This window comes from Cydia amplana, chromosome 26 (assembly GCF_948474715.1).
Source record: "Cydia amplana chromosome 26, ilCydAmpl1.1, whole genome shotgun sequence".
In the NCBI taxonomy this organism is placed as follows: Eukaryota; Metazoa; Arthropoda; class Insecta; order Lepidoptera; family Tortricidae; genus Cydia; species Cydia amplana.
In genome coordinates, this window is record NC_086094.1 from 1,632,125 (window position 1) to 1,651,589 (window position 19,465).

The 19,465-nt window shown below is 39.9% G+C and overlaps 1 protein-coding gene across 1 annotated transcript; it reads right to left on the reverse strand.

Annotated features, from left to right (window-relative positions):
- Positions 1-479: 479 nt before the first annotated feature.
- Positions 480-17,908, reverse strand: LOC134660015 (zinc finger protein 479-like). Its single transcript, XM_063515713.1, has 12 exons — positions 17,768-17,908; positions 17,030-17,164; positions 12,829-13,596; positions 11,571-11,701; positions 10,732-10,806; positions 10,227-10,365; positions 8,246-8,358; positions 7,615-7,711; positions 4,461-4,625; positions 3,751-3,852; positions 2,963-3,058; positions 480-626 (listed from the first exon to the last, which is right to left on the reverse strand). The coding sequence occupies exons 1-12, from the start codon at positions 17,906-17,908 to the stop codon at positions 480-482; spliced, it is 2,109 nt and encodes a 702-aa protein (XP_063371783.1).
- Between the last annotated feature and the right edge of the window lie 1,557 nt (positions 17,909-19,465).

A 19,465-nucleotide genomic window follows, 5' to 3' on the forward strand; every position in this document is an offset into this window, starting at 1 on the left:
AACTGGATCTGACATGAGGGGTGGGGGAAATGACCGAACGGGATAGTCTTATGTATCTTTCAGTAGGAGTAGCAGCGACAGCGCTATTATTGTTTGTCCTTGTCACACATTTCTCACATTTTTTTTATTCCCCACCATGGATTACGGTGGGCAACAAATAAATTCGATCAATCATAGTGTCGCATTGCCTATGTTTTGTCCCTCACGGAGGCACGCGTATACCACTTCTATAGGATCCTACCTTCTATGTTCCCTTTTCATAAAAGACAAAGGTCCTACCAGGCGTGTCTCGCTCCGCGATTTCGTCGCTTTGCTACAGGTAGCTAAAAGTACATCCGTTCGGCCCCAATTTTGGGGACAGCCATAAGCCGTGCGTGGCGCTGTCGCCACCTAGCGGCCATATCTGTGCTGATCGTAACAGACGCGTTTTGTTAGAGAATGAGTCTTCTGTACTTAGTACTATAATTTATTCTGTGGTCCTACTGTTGTACAGGTTTCTTGCTGCGCTTGCGCGGCGGCGGTGTTTCCTTCATGTGTACGTATTTGACGTGCGTGTACAGTGAACCAGACTGCGTGAAGTATTTCTCGCAGATCGTGCACTGGTGGGAGCGCTCCCCTGTGTGTATCTGTAAAACAAGTTTTTTTTTAAGCTTAGAATAAATTTAAAAGTGGAAAAATTACTGTCTTGGGTGAGACTTGAACTCACGGCCTCTGGGTCGATACTCCAGCGCTCTGCCATCTGAGCCACCAAGACCTCATCCATAGCCAGCAAAACCTTTCCACCGTATGGGTCAAGGGGACCAGAGCGACATCTACCGTAAGAGCGTTACACTTCTTGTACGGCTACCGGAGTTCCAAGTCATATTGGAAATTCACCAGTTACGATGCGCTACCCATACTATTTTAATTAAAACTAAAGTTAAATATTTTTAATGAAATAAATAAATTAACAGGTAAATGTACATTCATCAATAAATAAACTAACTTAACTAAATAAAACTAAATTAAAAACCTTCCCACCTCACCGGAACCAGTAACCAAGCTGGTGCGGCGGCTAAAGCGGCCGAAAAGCTTAAAATGCATAAGTACAGGGGTCTCGGCCCCGAGTATATTTTTATGCCATTTGGGGTTGAGACCCTTGGCCCGTGGGGTCCTAGTGCCCTGCAACTTTTTAAAGAGCTGGCAAAAAGATTGATCGACCTCACTGGTGACCGAAGAGCTGGCAGCTTTCTCGCGCAGCGTATTAGCCTCGCTATACAGCGGGGAAATGCTGCCAGCGTCTTCGGCACCATGCCAAAGGGGTCCAACTTTTTAGATTTATTTTAATTTTATATAGTATTAGTTTTTAGTATTAAAACTTAATTTAAGTCAAAAATCATTTTTGATTCAAGTTTTTTGCCGACTTTTTTCTTTCAACAGTCAAATAATTAAGTAAGTAAACACTTTATTGTACGAAAATAAAAATGTCTAACAAATCCAAACATAATTAGGTTGCGTTGTATTATCACACAGAGACACAGAGAGGTCCTATGGCCATCTGTCAGTCCTGTCTCCATCATCAAATCAGCTCGATGGTACCATAATAGTAGTTTATGTGACTGCTACATAATGAGAGGCATGAAAATTCGAGTGTGGGTTTAAGAAACGAACGTTAGTGAGTTTCTTAAAAGGATCACACGAGTGTTTTAATGCCGAATTATGTACAGTTACATAACTACTTTATCTAAACACATACAACTAACTAAAAGATAAACTGTACGTCAAATGGCGGTGAATGAAAACTTTTTTCACGCATGTCACACATCCGTAGTTTTTTTTTAATTCCTAGACAAAAGAATGAAGTCCTATTGTCATGTCACTCGAGATCAAATATCGTGCGGTTTATATTAAAAAAAAACATACTAAATTGACGTTTCGTATCGATAACTGTTTTAATATCTATGGATACTAGAATAGAGACCCACTTGAGTTTTGACTGCTGTTCCAAATTTAAACTCATAACCTTACAAAAATCTATAACGTTATGTACATTAAAGTACAAATTTACCTACTACCACAGATAAGAAAGTTCTCATAGTAAAATTGGTTGTAATAAAGCTTGTCATTTCCTACGGTTTCTGAACGCATTATAGAGCACTAATGACATGTGTGTAGATAAAATTGCATTGCATCCAATTTAAATACCTATGTGAAGTTTCAGCTAAATCAAATAAAGGGAAATGGGTCTCATTTAGTTTGCAAGATTTGACCCGAACATACATAAATTGTAAGTTAAATAAAAGCCCGTATAAATGCATAAACAATTTAAGAAAACTAAAAAAGTCGGTTTGAATGCTTACCACACAGCCCAGTGCCCTGTTTATCAAAAGCTTGTAACTTGAAATACAAGTGGAAGTCCCTTTTTGACAGCTTTTGTTAGAAAAGGACTTCCACTTGTATTACAAGTTACTATAGTTCGTTTTTTTAGCATTAGAAAGAACTTGAAAGAAGGTAAGCGATTTTGACATGTCTTTTAATTGAAAAACACTTTTTAAAAATCAATAACTATTACTTATGAAAGCAGAAGACTATAAAAGATCTTATTAGATTCATAATTGTTACATATTTGCCGTAACTTATTTTTAAAATGTGTTTTTCAATTTAAAGACACATCAAGATTGTTCACCTTATTTCTAATGCTAAAAAAACGAACTATAGCTTTCGAGAAACGGGCCCCAGAGGTAATAACACACAACAACCACACACACACAACACACGGGGTAACAATAGGGCTGACCTTCCTGTGCTGGTAGACGGAGGACTGGTGCATGTCACTTTTTGACAGATTTTGTTAGAAAGGGACTTCCAATTGTATTACAAGTCATTAGCTTTCGAGAAACGGGCCCCAGAGGTAATAACACACAACAACAACACACACACAACACACACCAACAACAACACACGGGGTAACAATAGGGCTGACCTTCCTATGCTGGTATACGGAGGACTGGTGCATGAAGGTGGCGGGACACTCCGGGCACTGCCACTTCCTCACTCCCGTGTGGAACGCCTGGTGGTTCTGGGACAAACAACACTTTATTATTTAACTAGCGACCCGCCCCGGCTTCTCACGGGGTAACAAATTATACATAAACCTTCCTCTTGAATCACTCTATCTATAAAAAAAAACCGCATCACAATCCGTTGCGTAGTTTTAAAGATCTAAGCATACACAAACAGACAGCGGGAAAGCGACTTTGTTTTATACTATGTAGTGATTTTACAGATCAACCTAGTTAGGGTACTTGCCGCTTGACGCCAGATGTCGACTACGAAATAATTTAACACACGTTTTTGTAAGAAAACTGATGTATGGAGTTACCACTCTTTCTCTATGGTCACAGGGCGGACACGCCATACATCAAAAATCATTTACGTTTATATGTGTGCGCAGCACGTCTGTACACGCGTCATTGTGTGTGTGTGGGTAAGTCGCTTTACTGAGAATATAAGTACGCCAGAAGTCCGTCAGATTTATGTCGCGGGGCGAGGTAATGCGAGTCGGGGCGGGGCGGTGCGTGGCCGTTCTGTATGATAATACTATTACTTATTCTGTGCTATGGTGGAGACCATTTCAGCTTCACATCTTTTATCTTTATCTTTTTTATACTTCTTGTTTCACATTGTTGTTATGCATTATGTAATGTAATGATGTGTTGCCTGAATAAATATTATTCTACTCTACTTGGTAATAAACGTGTTAGTAGTTACGTTAAGTCCGTAGGGCGTCATGTACGCCTTGGGGCACAGCGTGCACTTGTACGGCCTATCCCCCGTGTGTTTGTTCATGTGTATCTTCAGCGTGGCCAGGCACTGCAAGAGAGGACATCATTCAAACTGGCTTGAGTCACACTATAGTTCGTTATTTTTAGCATTAGAAAGAACGTAAGCGATCTTGACATGTCTTTTAATTGAAAAACGCTTTTTAAAAACCAGTAACTATTACTTACGAAAGCAGAAGAATATAAATGATCGTATTAGATTCATAATTGTTACATATTTGCCATTATTTATTTTTAAAACGTGTTTTTCAATAAAAAGACACGTCAAGATTGTTTACCTTATTTCTAATGCTAAAAAAACGAACTATAACATCAAGCTAATCGCGATCTTGACCGCTCATGCCCTGTTAGTGCTTGAAAATGGAGACCTAGGCTCTGCAAAACATGTCACGCGGGTGAGTGAAAAAAAAAACATAAGTGTAATTGTAAAATTAGCTTAGGTTATTGAATATGATGTTAAAATTGGATCACTAACGTTTACGAACATGGGTGTTTTTCCTATGAACGAAATTCAGATTTTTTATAAGAAATAGAAGGTGAAAAAGCAATTTTGTGTGAAGTACTCTAGTCTATTTTGCGTCGGCCAGTCCTTGGGCGGCCTATGATTATAAGACAGTGGTAACTGAGCTATATACTCACGGATAGTCGCTTCCCGCAGTGCTCGCACACGGAGGCCCAGTGCAGCCAGTCGGGCTGCGAGCGGCGGCCTCCGTCGCTGTAGTCGGCCTTCGCCGGCCTCAGCAGCCGGTGCACGCGGTCGATGTGCGTCGCGAGGGACGGCTTCGATGTGAAGGACTTCGTGCACTATACAAATAAAACTTATAAGACTGTTTGTTTCCCAAAAAAAAAAAAAAAAACTTCATCTTCCTCGCGTTGTCCCGGCATTTTGCCACGGCTCGTGGGAGCCTGGGGTCCGCTTGGCAACTAATCCCAGTGATTGGCGTGGGCACTAGTTTTTACGAAAGCGACTGCCATCTGACTTTCCAACCCAGAGTTACCAGGCCCGTATTGGGATTAGTCCGGTTTCCTCACGATGTTTTCCTTCACCGAAAAGCGACTAGTAAATATCAAATGATATTTCGTACATAAGTTCCGAAAAAGTCATTGGTACGAGCCGGGGTTCGAACCCGCGACCTCCGGATTGCAAGTCGCACGCTGTTACCGCTGGGCCACCAGCGCTTCAATGAAATAAAACTATTAAAACGGATTATATCGCGTATATTGAGTCACCCGTTGACAACGAACGCTGTAAAGGGTTCGAAACGTCGGGATGTAGTATAAATCAATATACGAAACGTCGGAGGTAAATCTTTAAAACTTAAATACTCAGTCCCATTGTACAATTTAATAATGTGTAAAAATCGTGAAAGTTTAAATCAGTGTGGTGAGCACAGTTGATTTTATTGACCGTCTTAGCGGTTGTACAGTCAGCAGCAGAAGTTGCTAAGCGGGCGAGGTGTTCAAAATGATCTTGACGCGACTTTGTTGATTTTATTTGAGATTGAGATTGAGATTGAGATATTTATTTATAAAATCATAAATAATTTTACACGTCACAAAGCTATATACATAATTATCAATTTATCACTAGATTAAATAATATCATTTTTGGACATCGGCAGTTCTCAACATAAATTCACTTATAGTGTAACAAGCCAAAACAATTAACATTTTCTTAAGTCTACTTACAAATATTGCCTCACTAGCTGAGTTAATGACCTCTTTCGGAAGTGTGTTATAAATTTTTACACCCATGACACCGAGTGATTTCCGCACCTTGGCCAGTCGGCAGCGCGGGACTAGCAGAAGGTGCTCGCCGCGCGTGTTGCGGCCGTGGTTCTGCCCACGAGTTGTATATAGCCCCAGATTAGACCTTACATATTTGCAGGCTGTTAGTATGTAAACACATGGTAGCGTAAGTATTTTGTGTTCTATGAATAATGACTTAGCTGGATAATCATAGGGTTTCTTTGAGATTATCCTTAGGGCACGTTTTTGTAATCTAAATAGTCTATCACATTCAGCTGCAGTAGCCCATAGTTCTACACCTTGAGTTAAAATTGAGTGGAAGTACCCATAGTATGCTATTCTGAGGTTTTGAGGCGTTAGGGATGGCGCAAGTCTGCCAAGGGCGAAGCACGCTGACGCTAGCCTGTCAGAGACCACATCTATATGGGGGGTCCAGGTTAGTCCCGAGTCTATAGTAAAACCCAGATATTTTGCTTGCTCAACCTGGGGGAGTTTTACATTGTTTACGACTATATCTAGTGGACATATACCAGTTTTACGAAGTTGAAAATGCATAATATTTGTTTTATCAATATTAAGTAGCATGCCGTTTGACGAGAACCACTTGGCAATGTTATTAATTACTTTATTCGTTTTTATTTTTAGGTTGTCAAAATTATCTGCGTTAACTATTATGCACGTGTCATCTGCGAACATAATATATTCAGGCTCAGGGCACGCCGTCATAATATCGTTAACTAGTATCAAAAAAAGGTTATTGCCCATCATCGATCCTTGCGGTACCGCACAAGCCCCTACGGGTTCGAGGTTTGACTTCACGCCAAGAACAACGGTGCTTTGCTGTCGATTGCTGAGAAAAGAGGCAATCGTGTTGAGAAAGTTGCCCTCGAAGCCGTAGCGTGCCAATTTCGAGAGGAGCAATGAGTGGTCGATCATCTCAAAGGCGCGCGAAAGGTCGCAGAGTATCGCTGCGACCTGCCGCCCGCCCTCGAGATGCACCATCACTCGCGCGACCACATCGCGCGCCGCATCAGTCGTCGAACGACCTGTCTGGTAGGCATACTGCTGGCTATTCAAAAGATTATTTGATATAATATGATGCATCATCCGCGTACTTAATAGGCGCTCAAAGACCTTGGATATTGTAGGTATAAGGGATATCGGCCTATAGAATTTAGGTATATGCATTTCACCCTTTCCCTTATAGATAGGCTGAACTTTAACTAACTTTAACGTGTCGGGGTACACCCCCGCGTTAACACATTTATTAAATATAAAAAGCAGTAAGGATATGACATTCGGCGGGAGAAGATCAATGACATAGGTCGTCATATCATGGATGTCCTTAGATTGTTTACGTTTAACGACCTTACATGTTTTCACCATTTCCTCAAGAGTGAACGGTTTAAATAAGAAAGCAGATGGTACCTGTGGCAGATATCTGTCGAGATATGCGAGTGCATCATCTATGCACGGGCGCGAGTCATTGTTCGTGTGAGTGTAGTAGTGGTTAAGCTGGGCGGCGGCGGCCGCGGCGCGCGCAGCCTCGCAGTCGCCCGGCGCACGGCTCACGAGCACGCTCCTGCTGCTACTGCGCCGGCATGTCTCTGACGAGATGACGCTCCACATAGCCCGACAGACATTACCACCTGCGCTACACACTATTTTGCTATTTATAAATTCTACACGGTCATTACGTAATGTAGCCCAATACGCTGTTTCCAATTTTAATAGGCTCGAATGTAACTCGATGATTTATTTATTGTGATTATACAAATTTTTAATTTTGATTAATATAATTTATTGTAATTTTAATTTCATTTATTTATAACTTATGTAGCATTTTAAATATTTACAATAGATTTTAAGTCACTTTGTACCTAACACCAATGGATCATAAGTTATCTGAATAAAGAAATTATATTATTATTATTTGTTGTTAAGGGAATGAGAGCGTGTCAAGGTAATTTTGAACCACTCGCCCGCTTAGCAACTTCTACTGCTGACTGTACCGTGTCAGACTACCCGCCGTTAGAGTACTCACAGTGTCGCAGGTGTAGAGTTGCACGCCGTGCTGCGCGTGCGCATGCAGGATCAGAGCGTCGGCGCTCGCGCAGCTCTCCCCGCACTGCGAGCACGCGCTACAAGCGATAATGACACATTAACCTGTCAAATCCCACGATATGACGTCACCATAAGCGTTCTGGCTCATATATGAGCCGTGGGAGCTGACAGATTAAACAATGTAAAACCAGGAAAGGAAATTACCTACTATGTGTAATTGCATGAATTCTATAGTAATTTAAATTGTATTTTTTTCTTATTTACTCGTAATAGATGTTAATTATAAGATGTAATGTTTTGAAAATATATGTCCCGCCGAGTTTGTTGCCGGTCCCATATTGGGATACCCTCCTCCAATTAAGAGGGATTTAAATCTTCTCGGGCCGAGGTGTAGGGTTGGAGCCGGTGTAGTTACTTGAAAAATAAACTATCTATCTTAATCTTTTATCTTTTAGGGTTCCGTACCCAAAGGGTAAAATCGGGACTTTATTACTAAGACTCCGCTGTCCGTCCGTCTGTCTGTCATCAGGCTGTAACTCATGATCCCTGATAGTTAAACAGTTGAAATTTTCACAGATAGTGTATATATTAAATTAATTAAACAAAATTACCTTAAACTGGAATCACACTTGTTGATCGCGTACGTGTCTTTATGTTTCTTCAGAGCGTCCATATTGTCGAACTGTGTCCTGCACTTCCGGCATCTTAATTCTGGCAAATTAACCTGAAATAAGTAACAGATATTAATGTGAATACTACCGTTACTGAGTTACATTGTTATAAAATGAAAAACGTATAATTATTAACTTACATTTCTTACAGAACTACCGACCCGTCCCGGCTTCGCATAAATTATTCATAAATCTTAATCCTTTTCGATCACTCATTAAAAAAAAACCGCACCAAAATCCGTTGCGTAGGTTGTTTTAAAGATCTAAGCATACATACAGACAGACAGACAGCGGGAAGCGACTTTGTTTTATACTATGTAGTGGTAATTTAGTTACATAAAGCTGTTTAGTTATTTTAGTATCATGAAAAAAAAGAGTGTAAGTCTGCAACGATTTTGATAGCCCACGCAGTGCAAGTGTTTATTATTATTATTGGCGGTGTTGTGGGCCTTTGAATCCCACTTCGAACAAGTTGTGATCTATTGGGACGGCCCTTTAAAGTGCAAGTGTTACTTTAAATGTCAAACTTCTATGAAATTATGAGGTATAAATAACACTTGCACTGCGTGTGCTATCAAAATCGTTGCAGACTTACCTCGGTCTAACTCTAGTCATTTTAGTGTTAGTATTTTTAAGAATAGGTAACAATAATATTAGAAAATTATGACAACATTCCTGTGAGTTTTTTTTTGCAAGGACCCAGATTTTTTTCTGCGGGTAAATACCTCTTCCAAGGTAAACCAATCATCTCTGGATTGTAGGGTTTGCATACCCATTTGTTCTTTACATGGCGACCCTGCTATGCATTCTTGTCTGTTTCGGCTACCGGTTGTATGACAGACATACCTTTTTGTGGGTGTCTTGGTGCCTTGAGCCCCGTGCGGCTGGTAAAGGTCTCTCCACACCAAATTTCCCCGCTTTACATGGCGACCCTGCCATGCATTATTCTTCACACACCTCGCAGGTGCAGCGTTCTTTACATGGCGACCCTATCTAGTCTGTTTAGGCTACAGGCTGTAAGACAGACATACCTTTTTGTGGCTACCCGTCTTGTGCGCATTGAGTACCGTTCGGCTGGTAAAGGTCTCTATACACCAAATTGCTCCGTTTTACATGGCGACCCTGCCATGCATTCTTCTCCACACACCTCGCAGGTGCTGCGATATTTACATGGCGACCCTATCTAGTCTGTTTAGGCTACATGCTGTGAGACAGACGTACCTTCTTGTGGCTTCGCGTCTTGTGTGCCTTGAGCCCCGTGCGGCTGGTAAAGGTCTCTCCACACACCTCGCAGGTGCTGCGATATTTACATGGCGACCCTATCTAGTCTGTTTAGGCTACAGGCCGTGAGACAGACGTACCTTCTTGTGGCTTCGCGTCTTGTGTGCCTTGAGCCCCGTGCGGCTGGTAAAGGTCTCTCCACACACCTCGCAGGTGCTGCGATATTTACATGGCGACCCTATCTAGTCTGTTTAGGCTACAGGCTGTGAGACAGACGTACCTTCTTGTGGCTTCGCGTCTTGTGTGCCTTGAGCCCCGTGCGGCTGGTAAAGGTCTCTCCACACACCTCGCAGGTGCTGCGATATTTACATGGCGACCCTATCTAGTCTGTTTAGGCTACAGGCCGTGAGACAGACGTACCTTCTTGTGGCTTCGCGTCTTGTGTGCCTTGAGCCCCGTGCGGCTGGTAAAGGTCTCTCCACACACCTCGCAGGTGCTGCGATATTTACATGGCGACCCTATCTAGTCTGTTTAGGCTACAGGCCGTGAGACAGACGTACCTTCTTGTGGCTTCGCGTCTTGTGTGCCTTGAGCCCCGTGCGGCTGGTAAAGGTCTCTCCACACACCTCGCAGGTGCTGCGATATTTACATGGCGACCCTATCTAGTCTGTTTAAGCTACAGGCCGTGAGACAGACGTACCTTCTTGTGGCTTCGCGTCTTGTGTGCCTTGAGCCCCGTGCGGCTGGTAAAGGTCTCTCCACACACCTCGCAGGTGCCGCCGGCCGCGTTTTCCGCGGGATGCGCCATACGCATGTGCGAGGTGCGCGACGTCTTCTTTCTGTCAGAGAAACGTCATTTGATGAAAACCCCACACCCTAAGGTTGTCTGGAAGAGATCGCTCTTTAGCGATAAGGCCGCCTGTTGTCTACCATAATTTAAGGTACGCTTAATATGTAGGTATGTCATGTTCTTTTTCATATTGGTCAGCAATAAAGAATATTTGTATTGTAGCCTAGCGGTGAGAGGGTGCGACTTTCAATCTGGAGGTTGCGGGTTCAAACCCCGGCTCGTACCAATGAGTTTTTCGGCATTTCATCATTTTATCATTTGATATTTACCAGTCGGTTTTCGGTGAAGGAAAACAATGCGAGGAAACCGGACTAATCCTAATAATCATTTTGATTTGCCGTTCAGACATACTCACAGGAACTGTTTTTCGCAATGCGCGCACTGGAACGTGGTACCCGCGTGGTACGCCGCGTGTAGCACGGCGCACGCCCTGCATATAATAAAATACATATACTTGGTCAACCAGATCTTGACAGTAGAAAAAGGCGGCAAATTTGAAAAATGTAGGCGCGAAGGGATATCGTCTCATAGAAAATTTGAATTTCGCGCCTTTTTTTTACTGACAAGACTTGGTTGACCAGCTATAATGAGAAATAGGTTTTGAATTTTTTTTAGACATAAGCATGCGTTTATTTGATAACCGCACGAGACAATTTTGTTCACCTATAGTGGGTAAAACATAGAGATCAAAATGATCAAATGTATATTTATGTATCTAATCTACTATCATTCATGTAACCTATGTTTAACAAAATAAATGAAACTGAAACTGAGCGAAGCGATATTGTATGAACATTTCTACCCCGGCCGATATATGATTGATGGTTGTTCGAAAAAAAAGTAAATCTATTTTTTTCTGCAAACTCCCATCTATTACACGGGAAATTGTATTTAAAGTGATCGTATGTACGAGTTAAGTTTCATTTATTTGTGTGATAAACACTAATATTTGTTCCGGAGTCATGGATGTTTTCTATGTATATTATAAGTATGTATTTATCTATATAAGTATGTATATCGTCGCCTAGCACCCATAGTACAAGCTTTGCATAGTTTGGGGCTAGGTTGATCTGTGTAAGATGTCCCCCAATATTTATTTATTTATTTATTAACCGACTTCCAAATCTAAAAGGAGGAGGTTATCAATTCGGTTGTATGTTTTTTTTTATTTTTTTTATTTATTTAAATACTCACTTGCCGCGCACTAGTTCGTTGCACTGCGCGCATCGGAACTTCAGCCGGTGGGTATTCTGTACATGTTGTCGCAGCTTCACTGGGAACTGGTAACGCACGTGGCAAAGCCGGCACGCGTGATCGCCGCGCGCCTGCGCCAAGCATTCACATTAGTAGTTTATGTGACTGTTACATAATGAAAGGCATTAAAATACGAGTCTGGGTTTTAGAGAGGGCTGAAAGTGAGTTTGCCGAGACTCTCTCCCCCGAGTGATATCTGGGCCATTTTATTGAAAGTTGTTGCCTACACTTTTTTTTTAATTTGTGAATTTCTATGTTTTTTCTACTCAGAATCACGAGCTCTTTCTATCCTAATAGGAGAAAAAAAGTGTCTCGAGGTTTTTTCCATTCCGTTACCATTTTTCATAAACTTTGTATGGCGGTCACGGAATGGAAAGATAGAAAACTGTATGGAAATTCTGAGTAGAAATAAAAAAAGTGTATGGGACAACTTTAAATAAAATGGCCCATCTGGTGATATTCGCCTTGAACACCTCACGTCATTATACCTAATATACCTATACGATCAAAATGGACGCCCCTTAGTATAAGCGCGATAAACCCAGACTAAACGCTAATTTCGTCAGTCATCGCATCCCGAACGAGAATTAGTACAGTGGTTAAGGCAGATGTTTAATAAATCCTCCTGAACGTCAGCTGCCGTTCCGTTGGTGAGTTGCCAGTGTTGCCACCCAAACAATAATTACGCGATGATTGAAAAAAAGAATGTTACATGTTCATGTGTGTGTGGTCTTTCCGATGCAATACAGCCGGCTGCAGATTTTATAATTCATAATAGCATATTAACTATCAACTGACAATTTCTACTGGGACCGGGATGCAATGACAATTTTTTTGGGGGTTCCGTACCTCAAAAGGTTAAAACGGAACCCTCTTTATCTCCGAAACTACTGAGACTGAAATTTTGAAAAAAAATACACAAAAAAGAACCATTTTGTGTGTTTTTTTCAAAATTTCAGTCTACCTACAGATGACAGGAAAACCTATTAGAAATGTGCAGTTAAGCGTGAGTCGGACTTAATGTACGGAACCCTTGGAACGCGAGTCCGACTCGCACTTGGCCGGTTTTTTTTATTTGTGCTTGGGTAGCTGCTATTTCTCAATCCACCAACGGACCGACAGCTGACGTTCACTAATAGTACTTGAGCACCTATGATGACCGCGAGTTGTCTTATAAGCTCCATTTTTTTGCACTTACCCGATCATGTGTCTTCATGTGGTTCTCGTAAGTGACAGACGTCAGGAACCCTTTATAACACAGCTCACACTTGTACTCCCCCTTAAGATACTTGTCAGATTCTTTTCTCTTTAGCATCTCCTTCTCCATTTCTTCTTCAGTCAAACACTGCACTTGGAAATCGTATTTCTTCTCAAATTCTTTGAAATCTTCGTCAGTACAAAATTGCTTTGAGCGCTCTTTCCTTTTTCCCACTTTGTCTGTTTGTTGCTCTTTAATTTTTCGTCTAGTCGGTCTTTTTCTATTTGTGTCTATTTCTTTATTTGAACTTTTTTCAAGTATTTCTGCTTGTTCTATTTTGTTTGTATGTTTACTTTTCTTCTCATGTCTTTTTGTAGATAGTCTTTTTTTCTTTGATTTTACCTTTTTTAGCTGCGGATCTAAAAGTTCAACTGTTTCTTCTTCAGGTAAATTTATATTTTCATCTATGTTACTGATATTATTTTTTAATTTAACATTGATACCATGCTCAACTTCTAACTTGTCTACATCTAGCTCTGAACTGGAATCATTTTGTAAATCATCATTTTTGACATGATTATTCATGTCATCATTTTCGACAACGGCATTAATATGTCTATTCTTATTTACGAAACATGAGTTGTATAAATCCGCCTGTGTGTCGTAGTTACAATAAAAAGTGGCGTCTTCGTTAAACATTTGGGTTGAGAGTGTGTGTGTGAGGCCGTGCGTTGAGCGGTTGATTGTTTGGATAAAATCGTTTGTTATCTGTAAAATACATTAATAGAACATTATAGTCTTGTAAGGTATACAAATACCATACAAAAAAATCCTATTTTTAATTAGAACTTTGTTATACCTACAGTAAATTACAGGGATAAATTTCGTTTCTTTGAAAAAGCAATGGAACAATACAATTTGGTTTAGAACCTTTTAATTAGATTGGTATGAAAAGTATACCCATTTGATCAAAGAAAAATCTAAATATCCTTTTAAACTAAAACTCCCTGGAGTCGAAATTTATCAATTTCTATCCATATTATACTGTATGATTTCGGAGTCGTGATCCCCAATGTCAAAAATGTGTTGAGATGGTCATATAGTGAACAAGGTTTCCCATGGGACCTATATGAAAATCATGAAAAAATATGCTCCTGGGCCCATACATTTGCAAGTGGCTATTTATTTTGGTCTTGATCTTGTAAATTTTCTTATTCTAAGTATGCTCCTTTCCATTCCCCTTTGGCATGAAACTATCGTCCTTTTCGCCTTTGAAGAGAATTTCCATGTTTGGCATGCATATATCATTGTTGGGAGTATGCACATATCCATTACCTTCTTTTTAAGCTTGATAGGTAGGTCGCTTTTTAGGGTTTCTTTTAGACTCCAGTACTTATTCCAGGTGTTTTTGGTTCTTCTCTCAATTTCCTGTTCATTTGCATTTGGGTTGAAGCTTACTTGTTTTCCTAGGTAAATGTATTGGTCGACATATTCTATATGTTCATTATCTATTGTTATAAGTTTTTTGACGCTATTTGACATAACTTTAGTTTTGCTATAGTTCATTTCTAGTCCAACTTTTTTGCTCTCAGTGTTCAATGTGTTCATCATATATTCTAAGTCTTTACTACTTCTTGCAAACAGGGCCAGATCATCCGCAAATCTTAGGTGTGTCAGGTTTTTTCCTCCAATATTTATGCCAACTGATTTCCAATCTAGCTTTCTGAAAACTGATTCCAGCACGGCTATGAAAATTCTTGGGGATAGTGGGTCTCCCTGCCTTACTCCTCTCTCAATGGGGAATGATGGGCCAATGTTATCTAGTTGTATCTTACTGGTACTATTCTTGTAGATATTTTTAATTACTGTTATGTAGGTGTTGTGGACTTGTTGTTTTTCTAGTGTTTCCCATATGGCTGAATGTAGTATAGTATCAAAAGCCTTCTTATAATCAATATAGGCAATATAAAGTGGTGTGTTAAATTCTTGATGTTTTTCTATGATTTGTTCCAACGAGTGTATGTGGTCTACTGTTGAAAAACCCCGTCTGAAACCTGCTTGTTCAAGTGGTTGGTGACTATCAAGGGTGGTGCTTATTCTTTTTTCTATAACTGATGAAAAGAGTTTGTACAGGATGGGCATTAAACTAATCGGTCTATAATTGTTTACATCGTTAGGATTCCCTTTTTTGTATAGCAGTATTATGTTTGATTCTGACCATTGATTTGGAATCTCCATAGTGTTCAGTATTAGATTAAATAGGAATGTCAGTGGAGTACACAGGAGGGAGTCTGCGACTTTTATGGCTTCGTTACTCAGGTTATCTGGGCCTGGGCTTTTGTCTAGTTTCAGAAGTTGGATGGCCTTTAATACTTCTTTCTTCGTGATGTTTTCTAATTCATATTGTTGTTGTATGTTGTTGTTTTGCAGAGTGGTATGATCTTGGTTTGTACTTATATTTGTGTTCTCCTCTTCTTTTGTACTATATAAATCTTTGTAAAATGTTGTAGCTATGTCTAAGACTTCTTTGCGGTTATGAGCAGTTTTTTCTGGTTTGACAAACTTTTAATCCAGGTTTTGTGTGTTTGTAATTGTTTATAAGCTTTTTTTAAGCTGCTTGTTTGGGTGAGATGCTTTTCCAGTATTCTAAGTTTATAGTTTTTGTAGTCGTTTTTGATATATTTATTTGTTATTTTGTATAACGCCCTTAGCTCGTTTTTCATGGATCGTGATTTAGGTTTTGTTTTTTGTAGTTCTTGCCTGCGGGTAAGCAGTGCTTTTGTTCGTTCTGACAGAACCAGGTTGTCTTGAGATTTTTGACTTGGTTTTTCAATTTGTGGTATGCTGGCATATATTGCGTTTATTAGGTTATCATAGTATGTTTGTACCGTGTTGTATCCTTTGTGGTCCGGGGCAAGAAGGTTAGGTATATTTTTAGAAAGATTCATTTTGTACTTCTCTATATTTTCTGTTTTACTTAGTGTTGATTTGATGTTTATTTTGCTGTTGAACTGGGATCTGCTTTTTCTAGTATAATGGATGTTAATAGTAGATCTGACCATCCTGTGGTCTGATGGGTAGTCTATGTTTAGAACTTCAACATTTTGGAACATTTTTGGCTGGTTTGTTAATATATAATCTATCTCATTTTTTATTTTACCATTTGGTGAGCACCAAGTCCATTTGCGATTTGGTCTTTTTTTAAAGTATGTGTTCATAATTGATAGCTGATTTTCAAATGCAAATTCAACCAGTTTCTCACCTCTTGCATTTCTTGTGCCATATCCATAGTTTTTTATTATCTTTCTCTCTTCTTGTAGTCCTTGGCCTACTTTAGCGTTAAAGTCGCCCATTATTATTACTTTTTTATAGGCCATTTCCACTGCTGCGTTCAGGGTATCATAGAATTGTTGAAGATCAGACATTCCATAATCAGAGAGAGAACTAAGATTATAGACGCACTAAGCCAGGCTCAGAAACAAAAATGGAGATGGGCTGGCCATGTCGCTAGACTCCAGGATGAGAGATGGACCTCACACGTGACAACTTGGAAAGGTCCAGTCGGAAAAAGGAAGAGAAGACGGCCATTGGCACGCTGGTCTGATGATATAATAAAAATAGCGGGGGCCAACTGGATCTGGGAGGCCCAAGACCGAAAAAAATGGAAGAATCTGGAAGAGGCCTATACCTCATAGGAGGGTTCTGGAGTAATATAATATAGACAAATTTAAGCTAAAGAACAAGCTGCTGTTACCCAGAAATAAAAGGCTTTAAATAAAAAATAAATAAAGAAAAAATTTATTTTGGTAATCTAAATACGCCCACACGCTTAACTTATATCATGACATGTTTAAGTACATGGACATACTGAACAGAGATCCTTGGAGCTTTTAATATCTTATTTATATAATAATTGTTATATCTATTTTGTACCACATGATTATTATGCAATAAATTATGTATTAGAACAAATTAAATTATTTTCAGAAAATATTTTAATTTGTTTTTTATATCAAGTAGACACACTACTATATAAATTATAAACTTTAAATAAATGTCATATACTAAGAAAAAGTCACCAAGGCCAACAGTGCCCCAGGCACCCTGGGGCACTGGAGGCCTTGGTCACTTTTTCTTAGTATATGACATTTATTTAATGTTTACAATAAATTATGAATTATGAGAAATGAAAGATACTCACAAAGTGTTGGTGCAGGAGTGCCTGCTTAAGCAGCGCGTCGGCGCGGCGGCAGCGCGCGCGCAGCGCCTGCGTCCGCGCGAGCTGCGCGCGGCACCACGCGCACAGGTGCTGTGGCAGCCCATCCCATGCTGACAGCTGATCAACATTTGTTTGCTATGTTAATGCTTATGAAATTTGCTATATGGGGGTTTTAAGGGGCGGAAATCGATCTAGGTTGGACTTAGGTAGTAAAATGCGTATGTTTTGGCAAAGCTCGGTCTCCCGGATATTAATATTATAAATGCGAAAGTGTCTCTATCTGTCCGTACCTTTTCATGCTTAAACTACTAAACCAATTTAGTTGAATTTTGATACAGAGATTATTTGTGTCATAGAGAAGTTGTTATTTTTAATAATAATAAACACTGTATCTAAAAGGCTTGATACATCTTAGTCAAATCAATCATCCTAAATAGCATCCTTACTAGGAAATAATACACTAAGGATGATAAATTAATAAAGTAGAACTGCCTTAATTTTGGGTATATGTGTAAGTGTAAGGCCTGAGTGGACGCTCTTGTCGGGCGTGCAGCGGGGCGGGGCGTGCGGCGTGCATGTTAAACAAATGCAAGCGTATAGGAGCGGCCTTAGTGCACGCTGCTCACATCACGCGTGAGCCCGACGCCACGCTGCACGCCCCGCCCAACGCTCCGCTTCGAGCGTCCACTCAGGCCTTACACTAAGTGTAATAATGCTTACCGAAGTTCCCATGATTTCCGAGAACATTTGATCTAAGCTGGACTCGCGAATGTGATACAATTTCACGTCCCAAGCCAGACAAATCCGACATGCTAGCAACTCCGACTGTTCCTCCACTTTCACTGTGACCTCTGTGTCCATGTTTACTAACATTAAAGGTAAGGGCATTTCTAAAATTCATGTAATCCGACGAGACTCGGCACCAGTCTTTCAAACAGAAGCGATCTACTACTACTCAGTATAATTTACAGAACTTGAGAATATCTATTAGCGCTATAGGCATTGTTTGGTCGTGGTTTTATACAGAATGCAATTAATGCATTTCTTAAATGGTATACCATAAAAAATTAAATTAAATCACGAAAGTCGAAAACATAGATAGATAGTGTATGTACTATTTTGATAATTTTTCGTTAAGGCAAACGTCAAAATAACACTCAAATTAAAATTGTCGCTATTAGCGTTAACCTAAATATGGAAGGAAAAAATACCAGCGTTTTACCTACCAATAAAACGCTTATTAAACAACTTACTCATTCGAAGCCTAATAAATAGACGCGTTTTACCTACCAATAAAACGCATATTAATTTACTTACCTTATTCGAAGCTTATTAATTGAGAGTGGCACGTCGTTTCCCGCCATTGTATTGCTATCTCTTTTTAACTTATGGTTATATTTCGCTCTTTTTCCCCCACCATTGGTGGACCACCACCTGGCAGTGGGGATGAGTTTCTATTTAAACGAAATCCCGGAACGGCTCGTCATTGGCTCGAAATTTATCTAATGCCACCAGGCAGAGTTTACTCACAAGCTTCGAATAAGGTAAGTAAATTAATATGCGTTTTATTGGTAGGTAAAACGCGTCTATTAATTTGACTTGACCGTTATTCGAAGCTTATTAATTGAGACCTGTTTGTTATCGCCTGGTGGTGGTGAAAAAGAAGACGCCAATGTGACCTTATATGTGATGATAAATTGACAGGACAGAAATGTATAAAACCTTAGATTCAGTACAGGTATCATCATCATCATAATCATTTACTGCCATTTAAAATAAGCAAACAAATTATATCATCACATTTTTTATTAAAAAATAGATTAGTTTACTACTTAATTGGTTCAAACAAGTGTGATACAGAATCAACAGTAGAGGTTACAGGCATTACTTCACGCCTATAAAACCGACAGAATGTATTCTCTGAGCGCCAATTACCACGCACTAGAATGTCGTCCACAGGGAAATTATCCACCCAATGCTTTGATGCCACAGCAGAGCGAATGCTGCCTGGTGATGCTGTAATGCCTGCTACCTTAAACAAGCTTTTTATCCATCCCGATATGATCGTTCGGGAAGCACCTTTAACAGCACCTCTTAGTGTAACAAATAAATCATTTATGTTGGCTAACTCACGCCTACTTCTTAATAAGGAAATAGTATGCTTCACCCAAAACACAGGATTTAAGTTTTGACAGGCAGGGTTCGGCAACAATTTCCATCCAGACTGCCTATAATCAGCACAGTCCGTCTTTGACCCAAATGATGGCCAAAAAATAACAGCATTATCAGATTCCACGAAGTGCTTACAATCAATTTTTAACAATGTTAAATCATGGATTCGTCTGCCGGAGCAAAGAAGTAGTAACATTGCCGTGTGCCTGGATGATTCGAAAGAACTTTCTAAATTAATTTTACATT

Bases quoted from the DNA above. Each gene is read 5' to 3' on its own strand.
- LOC134660015 (XM_063515713.1), bottom strand. From the start codon at position 17,908: ATGGACACAGAGGTCACAGTGAAAGTGGAGGAACAGTCGGAGTTGCTA. The intron at 10,366-10,731 runs GTGAGTATGTCT...TTTCTCTGACAG, and splicing joins CATTGCGAAAAACAGTTCCT to AAAGAAGACGTCGCGCACCT. The intron at 4,626-7,614 runs GTGAGTACTCTA...TTATTTGTATAG, and splicing joins AACTCTACACCTGCGACACT to TGCACGAAGTCCTTCACATC.